The sequence below is a fragment of the Photinus pyralis genome, unplaced genomic scaffold, assembly GCF_008802855.1.
Source record: "Photinus pyralis isolate 1611_PpyrPB1 unplaced genomic scaffold, Ppyr1.3 Ppyr1.4_LG2, whole genome shotgun sequence".
NCBI classification, from domain to species: domain Eukaryota; kingdom Metazoa; phylum Arthropoda; class Insecta; order Coleoptera; family Lampyridae; genus Photinus; species Photinus pyralis.
This window is the reverse complement of record NW_022170403.1, coordinates 42,173,527-42,195,022: the sequence shown is the minus strand read 5'-3', so window position 1 is coordinate 42,195,022 and position 21,496 is coordinate 42,173,527. Positions and strand designations below refer to the sequence as shown.

The 21,496-nt window shown below is 34.2% G+C and overlaps 3 protein-coding genes and 1 long non-coding RNA gene across 5 annotated transcripts in view; all 4 read left to right on the top strand.

Annotated features, from left to right (window-relative positions):
- The window catches only part of LOC116165072 (single-minded homolog 1-like), a 42,141-nt gene extending 34,476 nt beyond the window's left edge, over positions 1-7,665 (top strand). The window contains exons 5-8 of one of the 2 annotated variants that reach the window (XM_031479351.1): positions 5,715-5,914; positions 6,136-6,242; positions 6,467-6,614; positions 6,668-7,665. In XM_031479351.1, the coding sequence (XP_031335211.1) occupies positions 5,715-5,914; positions 6,136-6,242; positions 6,467-6,614; positions 6,668-7,301 (1,089 nt within the window). In that variant the 3' untranslated portion in view covers positions 7,302-7,665. The remainder of the gene's footprint in view (positions 1-5,714; positions 5,915-6,135; positions 6,243-6,466; positions 6,615-6,667) is intronic. The other variant, XM_031479352.1, reaches the window with a different exon arrangement.
- Positions 7,666-15,734: 8,069 nt separating this feature from the next.
- Positions 15,735-16,143, top strand: LOC116163141. Its single transcript, XR_004143682.1, has 3 exons — positions 15,735-15,848; positions 15,898-16,064; positions 16,132-16,143. It is a non-coding gene; the product is annotated as an uncharacterized LOC116163141 (long non-coding RNA).
- Positions 16,144-18,351: 2,208 nt separating this feature from the next.
- On the top strand, positions 18,352-19,263 carry LOC116162787. The gene is made up of 4 exons (XM_031476494.1): positions 18,352-18,493; positions 18,540-18,709; positions 18,787-19,017; positions 19,067-19,263. The coding sequence occupies exons 1-4, from the start codon at positions 18,491-18,493 to the stop codon at positions 19,083-19,085; spliced, it is 423 nt and encodes a 140-aa protein (XP_031332354.1). The 5' UTR covers positions 18,352-18,490; the 3' UTR covers positions 19,086-19,263.
- A 734-nt stretch (positions 19,264-19,997) lies between these two features.
- On the top strand, positions 19,998-21,496 carry LOC116164025 (protein Peter pan-like; the record flags this gene model as incomplete). Its single annotated transcript, XM_031478152.1, has 6 exons — positions 19,998-20,285; positions 20,333-20,656; positions 20,704-20,888; positions 20,935-21,189; positions 21,236-21,432; positions 21,483-21,496. Coding segments are annotated over exons 1-6 (1,158 nt in total), but the record flags the coding sequence as incomplete, so codon positions are not given.

Here is a 21,496-nt window from a genome sequence, read left to right as displayed (position 1 = left end):
TGTCCGAGCGGATATTGCTTTTATTATTGGAGGTAGGAAAAAAGTGTAAAAAACTAAAATACTCTACTTTCCAATTTTAATAAAACTACATATTCAAAAAAGACGAGCGACAAAAGCAAAAGAGCTTTTTTCTGAACTATGCCTCAAAAGCTTCAAATTCTTTTTACAATGATACCAAATAGGTTATAATTACCTTAGAAATTAAAGCTACAGTAATGTTTTTAAAACCATTCGCAGTAACTATGGAAATTTAAACAAAAACAAAAGAGTTTTTCCTGTCTCTTGTCCTGTCTGTCACAAAACTAGTTTAGTGAATAATACACGTGTAACTTATAAGATCCGCAATGCAACAAAATAATAATTACACAAATGATGAAAAGATGTTTTAATTCGATGTAATGATAATACATAGGAAGCAAGTGCAATGTGTTGTAGTTATTTCTGTAACTGCTTTTTATTTGATTTCTTGGCTTCCTGTTGTAAATTTTATGTTTTTGTTTAAATTTCCACAGCTACCGCGATTGGTTCTAAACACTTTACTTTGGCTTTAATTTCTAAGGTAACTACTACATATTTGATATCATTTAAAAAATTATTTTGTTTTCTGATGTTCTTTTGTTGTTTAGATTTTTTTAATATGTAACTTTAACAGAAAATGAAAGTAGAGTATTTTTGCTTCTTACCCTTTATCTCCAATAATAAAAGAAACATACGCTTGGACACGCAAAATCAATCACACTGTATTAATGATTTCTCAAGATATTTTTTGAACTATACAGTGCGTTCGAGATAAGAGGGTCATCTTAATATCTCTGTTATTTGACGAGTTACGAAAAATTTGTCAAATATAATTTTATATACGACATTGCGGCTGATGTATAAAAAAAATAGAGAAACTCATGAGTCAATATTTAGAAAACTTGAAATCGAGCATGCCGTGTGCTGTTAGGATGTGCGGTGTCTGTTGTGTTACACGGGGAGATCGTATCGCGCAAAAGTAAATCTTCAAAACGCAACATGGATCAAGTTGATGTAAGTCTTTTCTGTGCGATATGGCAGAAAATGAAAATGTTGCTACCCCGCGCAGTCTGTACGATGAAAAACAATGGATGTTTCATCCCCCTGAAAAAGAGGTATTTTTTTTCGAAAATCGTAAGTATCTCGGAAACGGCTCAACTTTACGGGCCCAAAAAATGGTCTGCTTTTTCGTCATAAGAAAAGGCAAAAGAGGCATTAGCAGAAATAGAAATAACAGTTTTTCTGGTTTTTCTCGGAAAATTTGAGAGTATATAAAAAAAGAGTAGATACAAAAGATTTTTTATTCCCTACAACTTTTACTTCGAACATTTTCGCCTAAAATTAATAGTTAATTTAGCTGTTTTAATTATTTTTCCACAATTTCATTATTCATCTGCACAAAACCCCGGTTTAGATCGGGAAGTAGTATTTTTTTAAATAAATTATATTTAAAGCTATTTAACCTGGACTAATACATATACAACATTCTGGTAAGCTATATTGTTCCGGTGGGAGGAGAATTTTTTCCGGAGGCGAAAATTCTGGAGCATACTAATTTGATCTATGGGCCGCAGATATCGAAGGAACTTTTGACTTTTTTAGGGCTGAATTTTTCTTTGAGACGTTTAAATCCTTGTACGCGCGTATTACGACAGGGGTGAATTGTCCATGGCGGTCAAAATTTTGGTAAAAAAAAAACTTCCCTGAGGGCCACAAATGGAACAAGTTTCTGGAATCAAGCACACAGGGGGCGAGTAGTAGTCTTCTGGTTGGAGTTGTTTTAAACTTGAATTTTGTTCGGAAAATTAAAATGCAAGTAACCGAGTACTCCGACGCAGTTTTCTCAGAAGGAAATATTCTGGATGAAAATTTACCTGGAGGCCTCAAAAATTAAAGAAACCTCTATTGTAGTCAATTTGGCGTAACGGTTTAAGACTCAGACAACGTCACAGGTGGTGAGTGCGAATCCCACAACTTGCCAGTTTTTAGTGGTATAGAACATCTCCTAAGTACTCATAACTATTCAACAAACAAACAAAATTTGCAAACAGGGCGCTATTGTCCGCCCTTTGTCCGTCTGTCTGTCACGAGAGGAATCGGGTAAAGAAAAAAACGGCAAGTTCGCAGATTGACTTAGGTTTTATTTAAAAGTGTACCTATCTCTCAACAATTGCTCGCTCGTATACATGACCAAGAGGTGTCAAGAATCACCGATTTCAATAAAACAAAAAATGACCAAACGCATTAGGTCGATGGCTGGGTCGATGTCTAAGAAATGAATTTGACGTATTTTTGATGGCCACGTCTATTTTGACCAAGAGGTGTCAAAATCATTATTTACCCACTGATTTCATTAAAAAAAGGTGGAAACTCTATAGCTTGATGCCCAAGAAATAAAATCAAAAAATGTGAAATGTTTTCTGTTCTTTCTAGCCTCGATGACACATTTTAAATTAGAAATTTTACTGCTCATTACAAGTGCCAAATTATTGATCTTACTAGTTTACTCTAAATCTAATAAGTCTCTTATAGAGATTTTTTTTCTCTTTTCGATGACGGAAAATCTTAGTACCCTTATGCTAGAAAATTTGTGAGAAAAGTGCAAAAAACTGTTATAAGTTAATTTGTCCATTAACATCAATCTAGTTATCCGAGATTTCTTTTATTTGTCTTAACAATTGAATGTAGGTCATTAATGTGACAGAATCTTGCTTATTTAAATAAGTTGGTGCGGCTCATATGAAGTAGGCAAGCACACTTGAAGCACTAGACCTCGGATATGGCCCATTCGTTAGTGCTTTCTACTGTCTTATTAATTTTCTAGTCAACACTTAGCAGCATTGACTTAACCGAATTGTTTGCCTACTTCACACTAGTAAGCACTTTCGAAACACTATCGTCGATATATGGTTCATTCGTTAGTGCTTCGTTAGTTCTTCTAAATGCTCCAATTAATTTTGCAGCAACACACTGAAAGCACTATACTTGTGATATGTCTCATTGTTTAGTGCTTCGGTAGTGCTTCCTGGTGCTTCAATTATTTTGGTAGCAACACCCAGCGGGTGAAGAATATGACGACTTTTACAACTTCTCTGTGAAGTTAGCAAACACCCTGAAGACACTATATTTTACACGATACACGATATTTTAACCATTGAGTGAAAGTTAGTTTCTCTTTATCGTCGTGTATAATGAAAATCTTTATTTTATAGCAGAAGCCATATAAATCATTGTCAAACTTCTGACAATTCTAAATTTAATTTAGAGACGTCAAAAATAGTAAGCTAAGTTCTTCCGTCGCTATCGTTTCAATAGAAACAGAATTGTCATATGTTCTGGACGTCATTTTATAACTTGCATTTGAAATAAGAATGACAGATGTCACTAGAATGCACACTCATCTGTTTCACTTTATCTACCCTTGCGGTTAAAGTGATCACTTTATCTATCCTTATGGTTAAAGAACTACTCAATCAAACCTATTAAAATGCCATTTTAACATATGCTATAAAATAACGGCTATACAACAGGACACCCTTAATTCATGGAAGGTAACTGGTTTAAGGAAGAGCGGTGTTACAACCGCCACTCGGGCTTCAATAGAGGGACAGGTAACTTATTGTTAGAGCGTGATCTATCCCTACTCTAACCAGGGAACAGAAACGTAGTAGGTACTTAGGTTCAGGGTAACGATTCTAAGACCTCCTTTCTGGTTCGGTTTCTGCTTACATAGTGTTTGGAAGGAAGTGGGAATGTAATGGTGATGGTAATTTTACTGGTGGGAATATCAACAAACATGACGTCTCCGAAACTATATACCGCCTTCTCCTGATAGAAATTTAGATTAATTCCAGATTCCTACAGGAGTCAAATTACGAATTAATCACATTAAATTTGACATCTTTACACATTAATGACCTACATTCAATTGTTAAGGCAAATAAAAGAAATCTCGGATAACTAGATTGATGTTAATGGTGAAATTGACAGTTTTTTACATTTTTTGCAAGAATTTTCTAGTACAAGGGTACTAAGATCAAAAAGAGAAAAAAAATCTCAATCAAATAAGCCTAATGAAAGGGTACGTTGCTATTTAAAAAAAAGTGTTATTGGTTACTCATTTGTTTACTGAAATAAAAAAAAATTGAATGTTGTCTTGTTATGGAAAATAGGATGTTAAACAACTTTTACATACAATTTTTTTTATAAAGTCGATATTTACTGAGATTATGTATGCTACATAATGGGCATCATGTATAATAATGCCAAACCTTTAAAGAAAAGTCTTGTTAGTCGATTCCATTAAAGCTCATCCTCTTCTAAAAGGAATCAATTAACTAATAACAACTCTCATGTAGCACAAATTGGCAATTAGGTATTTATGCTTTGTGCTGTGAACGTTATTTTTTACATAAAAATTAAAATATATAAGAAACGGCTAAATCTAGATATCGGACGGTACACATCAAATGTATACAGGGCGATGACTTGCGTAACGCATCATAGGGATTTCAATGTAAAATTCATAATATGCGATTATTGGCTCCCCAAATTATTTTAGAGCAAAAATGTATTAAGGTTTTTTGTAGAAAAAAAATTTTTACGTCAATCAATCGTATTAGGTTTAAATTTTAGCATAAAAAAGACGGAAAATTGGAAAAATAAAACCCGCATCTTTTTCAATAATCTGTGATGCCATGAAATGTCTGCTATAAAACAAATGAAATTCTATCAAAAAGTATTATATTTAGAACAGCGAATTCAACATAAAGAAAGACCAAATTACTAAAAATGGTTTCCTAATATAACAATTTACAATAAACGTTCGAATAAGTCACCATTAACTGCAAGACAGTAACCAAGGCGATCATAAAAGCCATTTCGAACTGTTACTAATTGACAACTGGATATCTTTTTGTTTTAGAAAATTCCATGGCATCGCAGATTATTGAAAAAGATGCGGGTTTTATTTTTCCAATTTTCCGTCTTTTTTATGCTAAAATTTAAACCTAATACGGTTGATTGGCGTAAAAAATTTTTTTTACAAAAAACCTTAATACATTTTTGCTCTAAAATAATTTGGGGAGACAATAATCGCATGTTATGAATTTTACATTGAAATCCTTATGATGCGTTATGCAAGTCACTACCCTGTATAGAATTTCATTTAGAATCTAAAAATGAAATAATATACAGGGTGTTTCGTTTATAACAAGGAAAGGGGTTACTGCAGCTACCGTGCCACCAATATTTTAGATGTATTCCTCTTATCAACATTAGTATACCTACTTATATATTGCGAAATGTTCAAAATATGTAATTGCGTACCTAATGACCTCCCTAGAAGGGTGTTGGTGTAACAATTTTTAAAAATAATAGTTAAAGTAACTCATTACGAAAACCTTTGTTGGAAAATTTCAAGTATAGGTCTGCTGTAAAGCATATATTGTGTAGTACACCTCAAAGGAAAACTAATCAGCATTGCATATGCATGCATGTGTATGTAAACTCGACTTGTTTTCTTATACGTATAAAAAATGCATATTGCATTCATTCATTTATTCATTAAGTTTGTTAGTTGTCAAGTTAATTATTCACTTAAACTTCGTAACGATGATGTATATTGGCTTTTACAAGTGTGTCTACATGTGTGATCGTTGCAACCCCCTTTTGCATATTATAAAATATTGTTTCAGGTAATCCACTGTTCTGGATATTTGAAAATTAAACAGTTCTCCGCTTCATCTTCGCCGTACGAGGGCTGTTATCAAAATATGGGATTGGTTGCCGTTGGACATTCATTACCACCTAGTGCAATTACGGAAATTAAATTACACATGAACATGTTCATGTTTAGGGCTAGTCTCGATTTGAAGCTTATTTTTTTAGATGCCAGGTACGTATAGAAATGCGGCGTTAGTGTTAAGTTTTGGTGCTCATGATGAGCGCAATTCAATACATGCAGTAAGTGCATTGTTTCCCACAGCTTTTTTACGTAATATAATACTTGGCATTTATTCCTTCCGCCACTTTGAAGTATTATGGTAAATTGCACCAAACAAACAATGAAAGCGAGGGGTTGAATGAAAGCACTAAATATTATATTGAATTTAACAGGGTAGCTCAACTTACGGGATACGAACCTCAAGACCTCATCGAAAAAACTCTATATCATTATATACACGGAGGCGACATAATTCCGATGAAGTTTTCTCATCACCAGCGTAAGTGATTGTATAAGAAACAATACATATTGATTTTAATTGCGTGGTGGCTATATTTAAATGATAATGTAACTGCTGGCTTGCTATATATACGTACTTTGTCTGTTATCCGTGTTTGCACAGCCTTGTTTGCTCTCACTCCACCAAATTAACTGCACACCACACAAATCCCTCATAACGTAGGTAGTGTGAGAAATTACGTTTCTTTTTTTATTGAATTTCAGTGCTTTGTAAGGGGCAAGTTACAACCAAATATTACCGATTTTTAAGTAAAGGCGGAGGATGGGTATGGATGCAGAGTTACGCGACGATTGTGCACAATTCGCGTTCATCAAGACCGCACTGCATTGTATCGGTCAATTACGTTTTAAGGTAAACTGTAGGGACTATTTCCAATAAATCCTAATATCGACCATCATCCGCAGTGACCTTGAAGCGAAAGATCTCATTCTAAATGCCGCCCAAGGTTCGCCCAGAGAAGAGTCTTCGCCAAATAAACACTCTCCTCTCCATACTCCAACGCGCACCTTGGGTGGCCAATCCAAATACCAACTCGCCAGATCCGTACAATCGTCCATTGTATCCACACCGGGATCGTCAGTACCAGAAGACGATTTCGATTCCAATGGCGTCATCGGCTACCCCGCCGACTATCCCAGTGTGTTCCTGCCCAATTTTAGTGAAGAAAGTTACTACCAACATCAGCACTCGGAATTTATATATCAATATGCCGAGTCGGAACTCGCCCATCACGCGTTACACCAAAGTCAGCCGAGGCCATTCAGTGCGTCGTCCAGTAGTTGTAGCAGTAGTGCCGAAAGTGATCAACCACATAATCAAAGTGTACATTTACAATCGATAGGTAATCCGTACTGTGGTGATTCATTACCGGGACAACACTTTATGAACTGTTTCAACAATAATCCGGCTCACACTCAGCACGGAAACTCCTATTCGCACGAGTTTAAACACCTCGCCCATTCGCAAGGGCCGACTGGCTACACCAGTGTTATAGTTGATGCCCAACAATACCATGCGACACACGAATACGTGCACTGACCTTCGGATAGTGCGGCAACACTGTAATAATTCACTCGGCCGTGTTGCCAATTTTATGTTGAAATAATATTACCTATATTTTTAAAGAATTATTTTGTGTTACTCCTTTTACTATCATTATTATCCCGAATAGCGTGCCATATATTATATAACATTTGTTTTGAACGTTTCCCTGTATCAAAAACAAATTACTTGTACCTATTTATTTATACTTAGCTTGGATTCATTTTATTTTATAAAAGTATATTATACAGAATGTAGTTGTTTGTGACAATAATTTTGAGACTGTGAAACTTGTATTTGTAAATATAACGTAAAATATTGTATATTACCATATTTAAATACTTATGTCTGACCAAATATAAAACTGAAGTTATTGTTATTTTTACAACTGCGTTTTCTTCATCAATGGCCAAACATGTCATATTGTAGTATGAAAACATTTAGGTACCTACTGTATAATTTTAGTTCCTGACATTTAGGTAAGGTAGGTAAGTAAACTATATACTACTATAAATATTTATTCTTCTTACGTTATTTTAAGACGAAATCAACGTTGGAAGAGAGTTTTCGTAGTATTAATTAACCAATAATAATGTTTTGCTGCAGTTGTTTCTTTACAAATCCATGGCACCCATGATTTTTCTACACGACTCCGTCTTGTTTCGAGCTCCTAAGCGAAGAGAATTTAAAGGTAATTATTTGTATAGTTTCGTAATTTTTTTCTTCACAAAAAGCTAAATAGTCGGTAGTATCATTGAATAAATGTGATTTTTATTCAATGGTACTATTGAATATTTCAAATCTAAAATTTTGTTTTGTGCGACAATACTCACGGAGATACGAAATTTTTAACATGGGGTTGCAAATGTACGTACCAACATTTCTAATTTTCATCGCGCTCGTTTTTAAGATATCGTATTTCTACAGGGTGGTTCAAATTCGTGGCGCACCAATAAGATCTCAGTAACGGTGAGATATAGTGTTGTTTAAATGGGGGAAAAGTTGCCCCTTTTTGTGTCTAAAAAACGCATTTGAAATTTTTGAAAATAACTGAGATATCCCAGAAAAACTGAAAATGTCAAATTTCGTTTTCATTTTCCCTAGCTTGAACACCTCCTATGTTTTTTTCGGAAAATCAGTTATCAACATTTCCATAACGCGCTAGATCTAGAGGCTACAGGCAGAGCTGCGCAGTATTCGTTTTGTAAATACTTTTTAGTATTCAAATCCTTTAAAGTATTCAAATACTTTGTAATTAAATACTTTTATGGAAGCAGTATTTGTTTTTGTAACTCAAATACTTTCACAAATATTTAGTATTCGAATACTTCGCAAGGTATTTGAATACTTTGAGAAGTATTCGAATACTTCGCAAGGTATTTGAATACTTTGAGAAGTATTCGTATACTTCGCATAGTATTTGAATACTTAACCTTCCTTTTTTTTACCAAAAATCGACTGCACCAAAATTTCTCGGGAAAACACTTTTTCTTATTAATTTTGGTGCGTAGAATCCAAACCAATTCGTACTTTTTCGATCAGACTTCTCAATCAAAAGTTATACACTAGAAACCAATTTCAAAAGAAAATTCAAATGGCTGTAACTTTTGAACTAGTAGCCCAATCTTGGAACTGTTTGAAATTATGGATTCTACAGGCCACATTCTATAAGAAAATTTTTTTTCCGGGTCAATCTGAGACAATTTTTTTTCGGGCCTCAAAAAAAGGCAGTGTATAACCTTCCTTTTTTACCAAAAATCGACTGCACCAAAATTTCTCGGGAAAACAATTTTTCTTATTAATTTTGGTGCGTAGAATCCAAAACAATTCGTACTTTTTCGATTAGACTTCTCAATCAAAAGTTATAGACTAGAAACCAATTTTGAAAAAAAATTCAAAGTGCTGTAACTTTTGAACTAGTACCCCAATCTTGGAACTGTTTGAAATTATGGATTCTACAGGCCACATTCTATAAGAAAAATTTTTTTCGGGGTCGATCTGAGACAATTTTTTTTGAGGGCCTCAAAAAAAGGCAGTGTACAACCTTCCTTTTTTACCAAAAATCGACTGCACCAACATTTCTCGGGAAAACACTTTTTCTTATTAATTTTGGTGCGTAGAATCCAAAACAATTCGTACGTTTTCGATTAGACCTCTCAATAAAAAGTTATGGACAAAAAACAAATTTCGAAAAAAATTCAAAGGGCTGTAACTTTTGATCTAGTAGCCCAATCTTCAAACTGTTTGAAATTATGGATTCTACGGGCCAAATTCTATAAGAAAATGTTTTTTTCCCGGTCGATCTCAGACAATTTTTTTCCGGCCTCAAAAAAAGGCAGTACTTTTAAGTTATTCAAATATTTGAGAACAATTTAGAAATGTTTAGGGAAAGTTTCCATTGTCACAAAATCAAATATAAAAATCCGATCCATCTGAATACCGAACTCGATAGTCTACGTAACTTAAAACAATAGGGACCTTTCTTATATCCTTAAGACCATATGTACCAATTTTCAAAGCGATCGCACGTTTCTAAACAAGTTATTATGCACACGGACAAACGGATGGTCAAAAATGGATCTGTTCCAAAATCGCTAGGATTAATTTCAGAAAGGCGTACGTATCATGTGCACGACTTACGATCGCTTTGAAAACTGGTACACGTATTCTTAAGGATATAACTGGTATAAGAAAGGTCCTGGTAGGTACCTCCTATATAATAATATAATAATAATATTACGCTTTTACTCCCCTTAAATTTGTATATAACAATAGAAATATAAAAAAAAGCTAACCCCATACAAAGTATAACTTGATTTTTTAAGTAGTATTAAGACTTTTATCTAGTATACTATTTTAAATTTTTAATGTATTTGAGTGACAAGTATTCGAATACTTTTCAAAGTATTCGAATACTTTTTATAGTATTCGAATACCTTTGATAGTATCAGAATATTTTTGAAAGTATTCGTATACTTTCTAAAGTATTTGAATACTTATTTTTTTAAGTATTTGAATACTTTTCAATATATCTGTATCTAGTATTCGTTTGTGCTGGACGTAAAAGTATTTAGTATTCAAATACCTTTGATTTGTCTAAAGTATTTACTATTTAGTATTCAGATACTTTTTGAAAGTATTCTGCCCAGCTCTGGCTACTACTTACTTGTTTCCTATAGACGCCATATTGAATTTTTACGGAATGAGAAAGAGGACAAAAAAGAAATTCATTTGAATGCATCGCCATCGTAGCCACGCTGATCAACTACCCGTGGATGTTTTGTGGGGAAATGAATGTAAAACCTTTTATTTTGAAATTTTTCGTGAAGAGTTATTTACCTAAAGGAATATAGTGACACACCATTGTTTTTTTGTTTTTGTCCTCATTCTGCAAAAATCTACTATGGTGCTTGTACTATATGTAAATAAAAGTATCTGTACCGACTAAAAATGTAACTGAATGAATTCAATATACAGGTAGTGTTCAATAAAATACGTTTTCAATATCTTTAATGTGAGACCCTGTATATTTTTATAGTTCTGAATAGTCCTGTATTTTCTGATAACAAATATACCATGTCCATTTTTGAGTGTCACAATAAAAGATCTTTTTTTTTCCAAAGCACTCTTTCCAAACAATGAAAAATTGTATTTTTAGGAAAAATGTGATACTGAACCTGTAAAGAGAAAAAAAGACGTAATCTCAAAATGTCAAAATTCAAAATGAGCCCCATAAGAAAAACTAAAGTCTTTCTCCGCCATCTTAAAAGTTAGGTATTAAAAACGGGTTGCCATATTTGAAATCTCCATTAAAAGTGTCTATATATAATGTGTTAATTAGAAATGTCTAGTACCATTAGTTTGTCATGAGAAAATTAAAAACGAAAATCAGTTTCGTTTTTTTGCGCTATTTTCAAAATTATTGATGATATTTTAAATTTTTTGTCAGATTGTTATTTAGCACGGAAATTCGCAACTTTCTGTCTCTTGAGGTAAGCGAGATCCCCATAGTGACACTCGAAAAATGGACACCGTGTATATAAAAATTAGTTTCTTCAAAACTTAACTTTTCCGCACGTTAACATCTGTTGAGACCCAGCACTTTCCTTTTATTGTATTTACTTCTCATGTAGCGCTTGACCTTTTATCGATGTATGGATGATGGAAAGCTGCTTTTGCCATGTTTAATCAATCACGATTTGCTTTTATTAACAGGCGTTTCTGTGAAAATTTCGGTAAGATCGGTCCTGCAATAAGAAATTAACCTCTGCGCCTCAATTAAACTTCGCTTTTGGGCCCCGTCCGAAGCCAATCCATAGACTGCGCTCGACAGAGGTAAATAACTAAAATGCTCACTCTCGAAAAGTACAAGCATGCTAATAATTAAATATGTATGGTCAACAAAAGCAAATAATATAAATTAATTTATTTTATAGCAGACATTTTAAGAGGTTTGAATGAGTACCCTAAGCCTTTCTTTAGCAGTAAGAGTAGATCACTTTATCCGTAGGGGTAGATAAAGTGAAACGAATGTTTGTGCATTCTAATGACATGTGTAATTCTTTTTAAAAATGGGACTCGAAGCACGATATAAAATGAAATTCAGAATAGATTTTCGATGGAAACGACGGGAAAATATAAGCTTGCTATTTTTGACGTTGAAATTAAATTTTCAAACATTTTATAATGATTTATATGTATGTCTTGTATAATAAATAACTATAATTTTAACGTTTATTGAAGGCACTCTACACAATTAATTTAATCGCTTTTTGCTATGAGGTCATAAGTACGCCATAACGACAAAAAAGCGTAAGTCGCAACTTAATCGTCAAAGTTGTGAGAATTTGATATGATATTGACTTAGGCCGCTTTTACACGGCGATACAGTCGCCCCGTAGACTGGCATCTCGGATACACCTGTAACATTGCGTCTTATGGAGCCATTCACACACGCATAGTTCTCCCATACAGTATCGGCGATTTTGCGATTTTGGGGAACTGATGGGCTATTGGTTCATTGGAACTGTTTACACGAGGACCTTTTTTCATTAGCCCGTCACTGCACTGAAAATACTGGGACTTAATACTTATGGGCTATGGCCCTTCTACGCCTTCATAGAAAAGTATGTCGTAAGTTCAAAAGCAAAGGGTTCGCAATGATTCTCCTTGTTTTACTTCCCCTTCCCTGTATAGAAAACTGCATAAGTATTATGCATCATATATTTGGAAAATTGTAGTTTGAATATCGAAGACGCCTCGTAAGCAAACATAGTTATGCGCTAGCAAAAAAGAAATTCCTTGAGATGAATGCCTAAACGAGAGTTGTTAGAATAATTATTGTTACCACGATTTTCAGTACGTAATAATTGCAAGGAATATCTTATATCTCCAAAAACAATTGCTTATACCCTTACGTCGAGATCGAGACTGAAATCTAAATGGCGGCGAGTACCATCTGATTGGTCAAACATGACAGGTGAACAGATATGTAGAGGTCAATATCCACCCTAAGTAATATCACCACATCCCTAAACCGATACAGAGGTGTCCCCCAATCTTTCTATATACCTACGTACCTAAATAATGTAAAATATTGTGATTTTAGATTAGCTTACAGAACCTAATAATAGGTATAAATGCCTAGATGAAGATGCCGCCAATGAAAATATCCCATTTATTTATATATTCAATTTGATTGATTGATTTTTTAGAAGTCAATTCTCTATTATAGCTTTGAATAAAAAATTAAGTTTATTCAATGATTTGATTATAGTAAGGAAAATCCTCCAGATCAGGTGTTTTTGAAAGATAACGTAGAATAAATCGCTCGGATGAATCCCTTGTAATGATAGCTTTGAAGTGTGTCTTAGATTTGATACCTTCAAGTGGATTTTATTTGAATTTAAACGTATCAAAATTTTAAACAAAAGATTGCGATTAAGAACCCCATGCAACTACGTCAGAGCAACTTTCACGTGATTTTGTTTGTTCTGCGACGAAAAATTTGATTCGGAACAGAAAAGTAAGAGAAGCAACTTTTGGAAACAATATATAGACAGCGCTGGAGACATCACATTGAGGCAAAATGGATGATAAATTAGAATGGAAAGTGTAAATAATTTGAATTTGACAACATTTTGAAATCCGGGTCGAAGGACCAAAAATGTCTACGCGACAAAGTATTTATTTTTAAATTGGAAAAGTGTATTGTATACTTGAAATTAAGCTAAATGTATAAAGAAACCACCACTAGCGTTTGCTTTGCCGCTATCATGTATACTCTATTTAAAAAATATAACTTTTGGTCCCCTATGTATAGTACAACATATTTTTAAAATATGCGGAATATTCTAGCATATACTATCATACACGGACACAGAAGTGGTTCCTTATGGCTGTAATAGCACTCCGCGCAATCATGATTCACTCTATATATACCTAAATATGTAATTGACAGTTGTTGTATATAACGTTAAAACACATGCAAATATTGAAAATCGACGCATTAAGTTTGCAAAAAATACTTGACTCAACTCTACCTATATAGGAACACCCTGTATAAAACAATGCAGATCCATTACGACATTTTTATTTCTTATGTATTTTCTGTTAATTTATATTTAAACTATTATAATTACTTGTGCCTCATCATTTTTATATAGGTATAATTCTAATTATTCATTCATTTCAAATTCAAGTTAAATTTTTATACGTCTGCAAATACAAATACACTTTGGGTAATAGGTGTATATGTATGTATATGTCTACTAAAAATATCAAAACGAAAAGGACAAGTAACATATTCTCTTAAATTTGGATAGATTTATTTAAAATTCGGAAACAAAGCTTTAGATAAATATTTCACGGAAACATAATGGGTCAATAAACAATTAGCAAACATACGATATTAGTTTCATAAAACAGTTGATCGTTTTGTTAAACGGGTGCAATTGTTCCCATTGCTTTAACTAAAGGGAAGCACAGCCCCCATATTTCGTAACCAAGGTGACGGCACACTCTCTCTTTAGTTTTACATGCTCAATCTGATATGTTTGTACAAAGATTTGATATCAATTATACTTAGGCTTAACGGAAAGCGTTTTTCTATACAGTCTTGAAAGCTTTTGTTATAAAAAAAAGTTAAAAATCTCATTTTTTTAAAGTCTCGTGCGTTCATTTTTCGCCCGCTCGCCCCGCAAAGTCAAACAATTAGCAAATAGTGTAAAGTTAATAGAGCGTACGTTCTGATCCCATTACCGCAAACCCCTGCAGAGATTCATGGGGTTGGAAAACAAACGAACGTACAATTACCACGTCAAGTGGCACGTGAACATCATTTATCCCCGATGTGCTTATAAAATCATAAAGGTTTTGTTCTCCATTGTTATATCGACTACCTACCTTATTTAATTGCCGTCTGCGTATCGTTGACCAGTGGTTCGTCCGTTAATTGCTTGAATTATTTACTTTGCTTATTAATTCTACTCTCTTCCACCTGTTCTGTCATCGATTTAATATAAGCATACATTTCAAATTGGGTTTATTACAATTTAAAGCAAATCAAAAAACGTTTTCTGGATGTAGGTAGTTCACAATTTAAGTGAATAGTGGTAGTTGTGTCATTTTCTCTTCAGCCGGAATGGAATGTGTAAAAAAAGAAAAAGTTTTATTTTTCTGAGGTTGGGGATGCGTGGGGCTGGATGGTGTGTTTTGTGGGTATGGAATATGCTTATGTGTCTTGCAAAACCGTTATAATGCAAGAATGTTGGCGTTGGTCATAGGTAGCCTTGTCGGTGGGCACTGGGAGTGGCCTCAAAAACAATGGGGGGTATTGTAATGGGTGTGAATATTTTCAATTACACAAAATGCTTTTTGGACTGGGCGTGAAGGAATAAAATTTTGTAATTAACTGTATATAATGTATATTGGGTTTTGTAAACGTATCATTTGTTGTAAGTTTAAATTTAGAGTAGAGAGAATGTACTTTGGCCGAAGAAAGACGGTAATTCTTATCAGTCCGATTTTATTTATTTATTTACCTGAGCTAGCTGGAAGTATAATTAAGGTAAGTTCCGAAATACTTCACACCGAGAAACGAAGGATAAGAAGAATATACACGATGAATCATCGATAATTTGTAACCGTTCGTTACACTTCCGAATAGGGAGACGGCTGCGCAAGTTTTTGCCAATGTTTTCGAGATTTTAAACTTCCACCAAAGGTTCATTTCGTCTATGAAAAAAATAATTTTCATGTGCTCCTCTATTTCTTCCTTCCGTATTCCATGGCGGATACTACAAGGTGCAAGCCGGGGAGTTCCAAATAATTACTTATAATCTAGAGATAATGGTAGATTATACGAATTGCACTGCGGATAGCGACCAAGCAGGAAAGATTAAAGTACTTTCCCACAATGCTATTTTGGAAATTAGATAAAACATCAGTATTCATCCAGGTATTATCAGTACAATACCTACACTTCGTAAAGTAGTTTTTTAAAATTTTATTCCAAAACGTTATTTACCACACCAAACAAAAATGGTAGGTAATGAATAATAAAAAATCGATTTACCTATGGTGTAAATTTCAGGAATATGAAGGCGTGAGGGAAATAACCACAACTGCTGCGATAGGGATTATCATTGTAGGAATTGTTCATTTTGGACTACTTGTGTTCTTTTTCGTATCTATAATAGTATTATGCGTAAAAGTGAAAAAAATGCGTAAAATTCTTGATTCGCATACTTCTTTGTTACAGTAAGTAAATATCGTACTACCTTTTCGCCTAATTTTTGAACGTACAATAAATCAAATTTTAAATTAGATTTAGACTACATGAGGGAACACAGCATCCCGAAGACGAGTTAGCAAAGAGATATGCAATGCCACCTCGAACACAACATTCAGAATTGAGCAACAATCAATATCGTTATAATCCAAATTTCCCTTCAAATCAGTCACATAATTTAAGACGAGAAACGGAAACGGAATATGGTAAACCGCTCCAATTACCTCGAGCACAACATCCAGAATTAAAGAACAGTCAATATCCTTCCAATTCAAATTTCCCTCCAAAGCAGGCACATAATTTAAAAGGGGAAACGGATACGGAGTATGGTAAACATGGACCGTCAATGGTAATGATGCATTACCCTAAACCTAAACGAACGTATGTACAATTTCTGGCTTATGTAATAATGTGTCATTTGTCTTTTTAGGAACGGACATTATCACTAGTATATCACTACTATAATAAAAATTATAAACTATCCATAAATTTGATAAATTGTACTATTGTAATCTACTCTTAATTTCTTAAATTTTAGTTAGATATGGTATGGCCATTTCAGCTAGGCCTGAGTTCAAATGACATTTGTCCTACAACTTTCAATTAGATAGCTAGGTAAGGTACGTGTGTAGGTGTAGTATTAATAATAAATCATTTATTTTATTATTACTAGCGCAACTCCGCAGGTTACGCCTGCCTCGTCTTGTATGCTTTAACGACTGTTTATAACTCTTTATTTCTTCACCTTATTACTTAGGTGTATGTTGTCTATGGGTTTGATATTTCAATTTTTCAAATTGTTATTATTGAATAAGTTACTTCAATGTTATTATTTATTGTATCACTTTTCAACCAAAAGTGCGGAAAAAGTATGGACTACCCAAATAATTTGGTCTTCTTCAGGTTTTATAAGAACACGTTAATTTAGTTTTCTTTTGTATTCTCTGTGTACTATGTCACGTGTTTTATCATTCATTTAAGGGACTAAAGTGCCCGCAACGAGGGACAAAAGGGACAGTACACACTAAAATATCAAACCTATACCTATGTACATTTTGGTTCTTGCACATATTTTATATTTATTATACCTACCGTTTTCCATATATCTTTTTGATAAACTACGTTTCGGGCAACAATTTGCACCCTCGGGATTAAAAAGCACACTTTAGTTCCTTCTTATATACGGGGTGTCAATTTTAAAACTCACTCATAACGTCATTCTGGTTCCCCTCGATACTCCCGAAACGGTTTTGCGCGATTTTCAATTTTTTCTTTAGTTTGGAAAATATGACGGACTGCAAGTTTTAAAATTGACACCCTGTATAGTATATAATATACTATAACATTCTCATAGAATTTATTTGGTTTTTTATTGTCATTTGTTAAAAATTGACGTAAACGCCGTTTCGATTAAATGATCATATGGCCTGTGATAGGTACATCATTGGAAAGCTCCTGGATTTTTTTGCGGTTTTATCGCGCCGTCTTGGTCTCAAATGGCTACCGTTCAAGCGACTCCCTTGGTCTATTTAAAAATCAATTTGAGTTAGAACACAAGACAATAAAATCTTACTTTTCAATTCTGACGTTTTTGTTTGCTAAATTAGTTTGGCATTCGACAGGAGAGTCAATTTATGATCATTTTCACTCGGTACTAATAAATAGTTATTCATTTATTATTTCCAGTAGTATGGTTATACCTAACCGATAATGTAGCGAGTGTCTCAGACGTCGGGGCGCCAGCAGCCGCCATCGAGACGCCGGAAAAGATTAGTCACCGGCGATAAAGAAAACAACAAATTCTCGATGATGTCGATCTGTCTGTCGGTCTATCGGTCCGTCTGTACTCCCATTTCCGGATAAACGGCAGAGCCGATTGAAACAAAATTCCGGTCCGGGCATTGTTTAAATACTATGGTCCGGGTTTTACGTTTGGTGAGGTTGAACTAATTTCATTGTTTATCGATCGTTTATCTTCTGCCGAAAACCGATTAGTATCCGGTCGAATCCCTCAATCGCCGCTCTGAAGGAATGGGCGAAATGTGCGGCGGGAGAGTTTGTTTGTCGCGATGCTAGCGTTTGATGAAAAAATCGGCACTGTTATTCAAAAACTATGGTATTTAGAAGATAACTTTTAACATAGTATCTTTAATTGTAAACGATAAGAATGATTTTTTCACTCGGACCGTTCCAATTAATTACTTATTATAATCTATAGATAATGCCAGATTACGAATTACACTACGGATAGCGACAGAACTGGAAAGATTAAGTATGTTCCTACACTCTTCGGAGACATTTAAATATTTTGGAGATTAGATAAAACATCGGTATTCATCAAGGTATTATCAGTATCATCCAGAACGTCGTAAAGTGGTATTTGTTGCAACAAAAAATGGTAAAAAATAATGAAAAATCATTTTAATATATGTTGTACATTTCAGACTACCGAAGAAGAGGTAACTGAAATAGCCTCAAATTTTATGGTAGGCTTTTTCATTGGACTAGCTGTTCTTGTTGGACTACTTATATTCTTTTTGATATCTATAATAGTACTATGCGTAAAAGTGAGAAATTTGCGTAAGGTTGTTGATTCGCACGCTTCTTTGTTACAGTAAGTAAATATCGTACTACCTTTTCGTCAAGAGCCAATTTTTGAACGTAGGTACAATAAATCAAATCTTAACTTAGTTTTAGACCACATGAGGGAACACAGCATCACGAAGACGAGTTAGCTAAGAGATATGCATTGCCGATCCAACTACCTCGAGCGCAACATTCAGAATTGAGGAACAATCAATATCCTTCAAATCCAAATTTCCCTCCAAATCAGTCAGATAATTTAAAAGGAGAAATGGGATTGGAGTATGGTAAACATGGACCATCAATGGTAATGATGCATTACCCTAAACCGAAACGAACGTATGTACAATTTCTAACTTATGTAATAATGTCTCATTTATCTTTTTAGGAACGGACATTATCACTAGTCAATCAAGTAGTTATTATGTTGTTCACCAGACCATCACAATAGAAATTAAACTATACCTAGGTAAATTTACTAGGTGGTATATTTCTATTGTAATCTCGTACTTAAATTTAAATTTCAGTTTTGATTTTTTGAGTGAAAAGCTTTAATATAGTAGGCAGATAGTTAGATAAGACGGATGTAGGTGTAGTATTAGTAATAAAGCATTTATTAACGAGCTCCTAGCGAGTTTATAATTTTGCGGTGTCTGTCCGTCTGTCCGTCCGTTAGCACGATAACTCATAAACGAATGGACCGATTACGATGAAATTTGCTTTATCAAATTTGTAGATCGGAGTTCGTGAATTGGTAATGTAACCCAAAAAATAAGGAAGGCCTTTTTGACATCTCCGTAAGTTATGAACCGAATTGTCTGAAATTCAATATGCGTATAGCTTTAGCCATATAAAACACAATTCTAAAAGTTGAGCCTAATCCATCAACATTCACAGTGCCCTTTTCGCATCTCGACCATTTACAAACCGGATTACAAACTGTCTTATTTATGAAAGTATTTTAATGAAATGTGATACATACGCACTTTGAATAAAAGCAAATGTAGCGCCATTTTCCAAATTTGGTTTTGTGCAGGAACCACAGTCATTAAATTTTTAACCGTCTTTAATCTTTAACGACAACAAAGTTGTAGGTCATCTAAAATGGTTTTCTAATAGAATTTGAGCCTAGAAGAATCTACTCAATATTGTTTTTTCCATCTATCACAGGAACATGAATTTGTGTAAGAGTTCGTCTACCGTGGTCCCATTTTGTACACAATGCCCTATACATATTACAGTGGCGTGACCATAGACATATAAGAATGGATGTGGCTACTGAAACGCACTTGTGTTGACAGCACTTATATACAACTCTGTGGTTGACAGTTCAATTCATAACCTTAAAAAAGTATCAAAAATTTGGGCACGTGTTGTTATTTATTACTTGAATTACTGTGTGGGTACATTTGAAGACATCCAAAATGGTTAAAAAGAAAAAGGGTCGTTCCGTAAAGCGCAATCCAAATGTGAATTCTGAACCCGAAGAATTAACACAAGCACCACATTCTTTTATTATTCAAAGAGGTTTAACTCAGGGACATATCATAGAACTGACACGAGACTTTCGGAAATTAATGGAACCTTTTACGGCAAAATCTTTACAAGTAAGTATAAGGGAAGATTACGAGCACATTTAAAATTGTCCATTTAGGAGCACAAGAAGAATACCATTAAGGATTTCGTGTCCGTAGCTGGACTACTTCATGTTACTCACCTTTGCATTTTTTCACAAACGGAAGTGGGCATGTACTTTAAAGTGGGCCGCCTGCCCAGAGGACCGACACTTACCTTTAAGGTGCAGAACTTTTCGTTGGCGAAAGATGTCGTTTCGTCCTTAAAAAAACAACTAGTTGTGGAAAAAGCTTTTAAACACTCTCCGCTTATTATTTTAAATAGTTTTAGTAGTGAGAAGGCTCACATGAAGCTTATGGCGTCGATGTTTCAGAATATGTTTCCAAAGATTAATTTAACCAATGTAAGCGTTAGTTGACATTTGATTTGATTTATATTAGTTATTTGTAGGTAGATTTGAACAAGATAAGGCGTTGCGTCTTATTAAATTATGACCCATCGACTGATTTAATCGATTTCAGACATTATATTATAAAAATTGTGCCTGTGGGAGTTTCGAAAGGTGTCAAAAAGGTTATTCAAGGTAAAATTCCAGATCTTTCCAAATGTGACGATATTTCAGAGTTCTTCACACGGTAGGTTAAAGACTAAATTAACAATTTTTTTAAATTTTAATTGTAGTGCGGGAACTCTTTCGGAAAGTGAAATGGAAGATGATCCCAATAGTCACATTACAGTTAATCAGAAGTTGGTCTCCAGAGGAAACGTGGAACAAGGTCAATCTGCAATTAAGTTGACTGAGCTCGGGCCTCGAATGACTCTGCAACTTATGAAGGTGGAGGACGGTCTCTTGGATGGTATTGTTCTGTACCATCATCTTATACATAAGACGGAAGAAGAGAAATTGGAAATTCAAAGAAAGCGTGACAGTAAACGGTAAGTGAGATCTCCCATTTGAATTTGTGCTAAAGCGTACTTTTAGCAAGTTGAAGGAGAAGAGAAAGAAAATACAGGAGGCGAATAAGAAACGCAAGGAAATCGAAAAGGAGGAATTAAAACAAAAATCTCTGAAAGGAATGCACGCGAACGTGCCTAAAACTACAGAAAAGAATTCCTTGGAAGAAAATGACGATGATGTTCAGTATTATCGTGATGAAGTAGGGGAAGAACCCGACAAAGGTACATTTAATCACAGATTTATCATGTTTTCTTATTTTTACTATTTGCAGATCTATTCCTGGAT

Coding starts and splice junctions, on each gene's coding strand:
- LOC116162787 (XM_031476494.1), top strand. Junction 18,710..18,786: donor TCGCACGCTTCTTTGTTACA/GTAAGTAAATAT, acceptor ATCTTAACTTAG/TTTTAGACCACATGAGGGAA.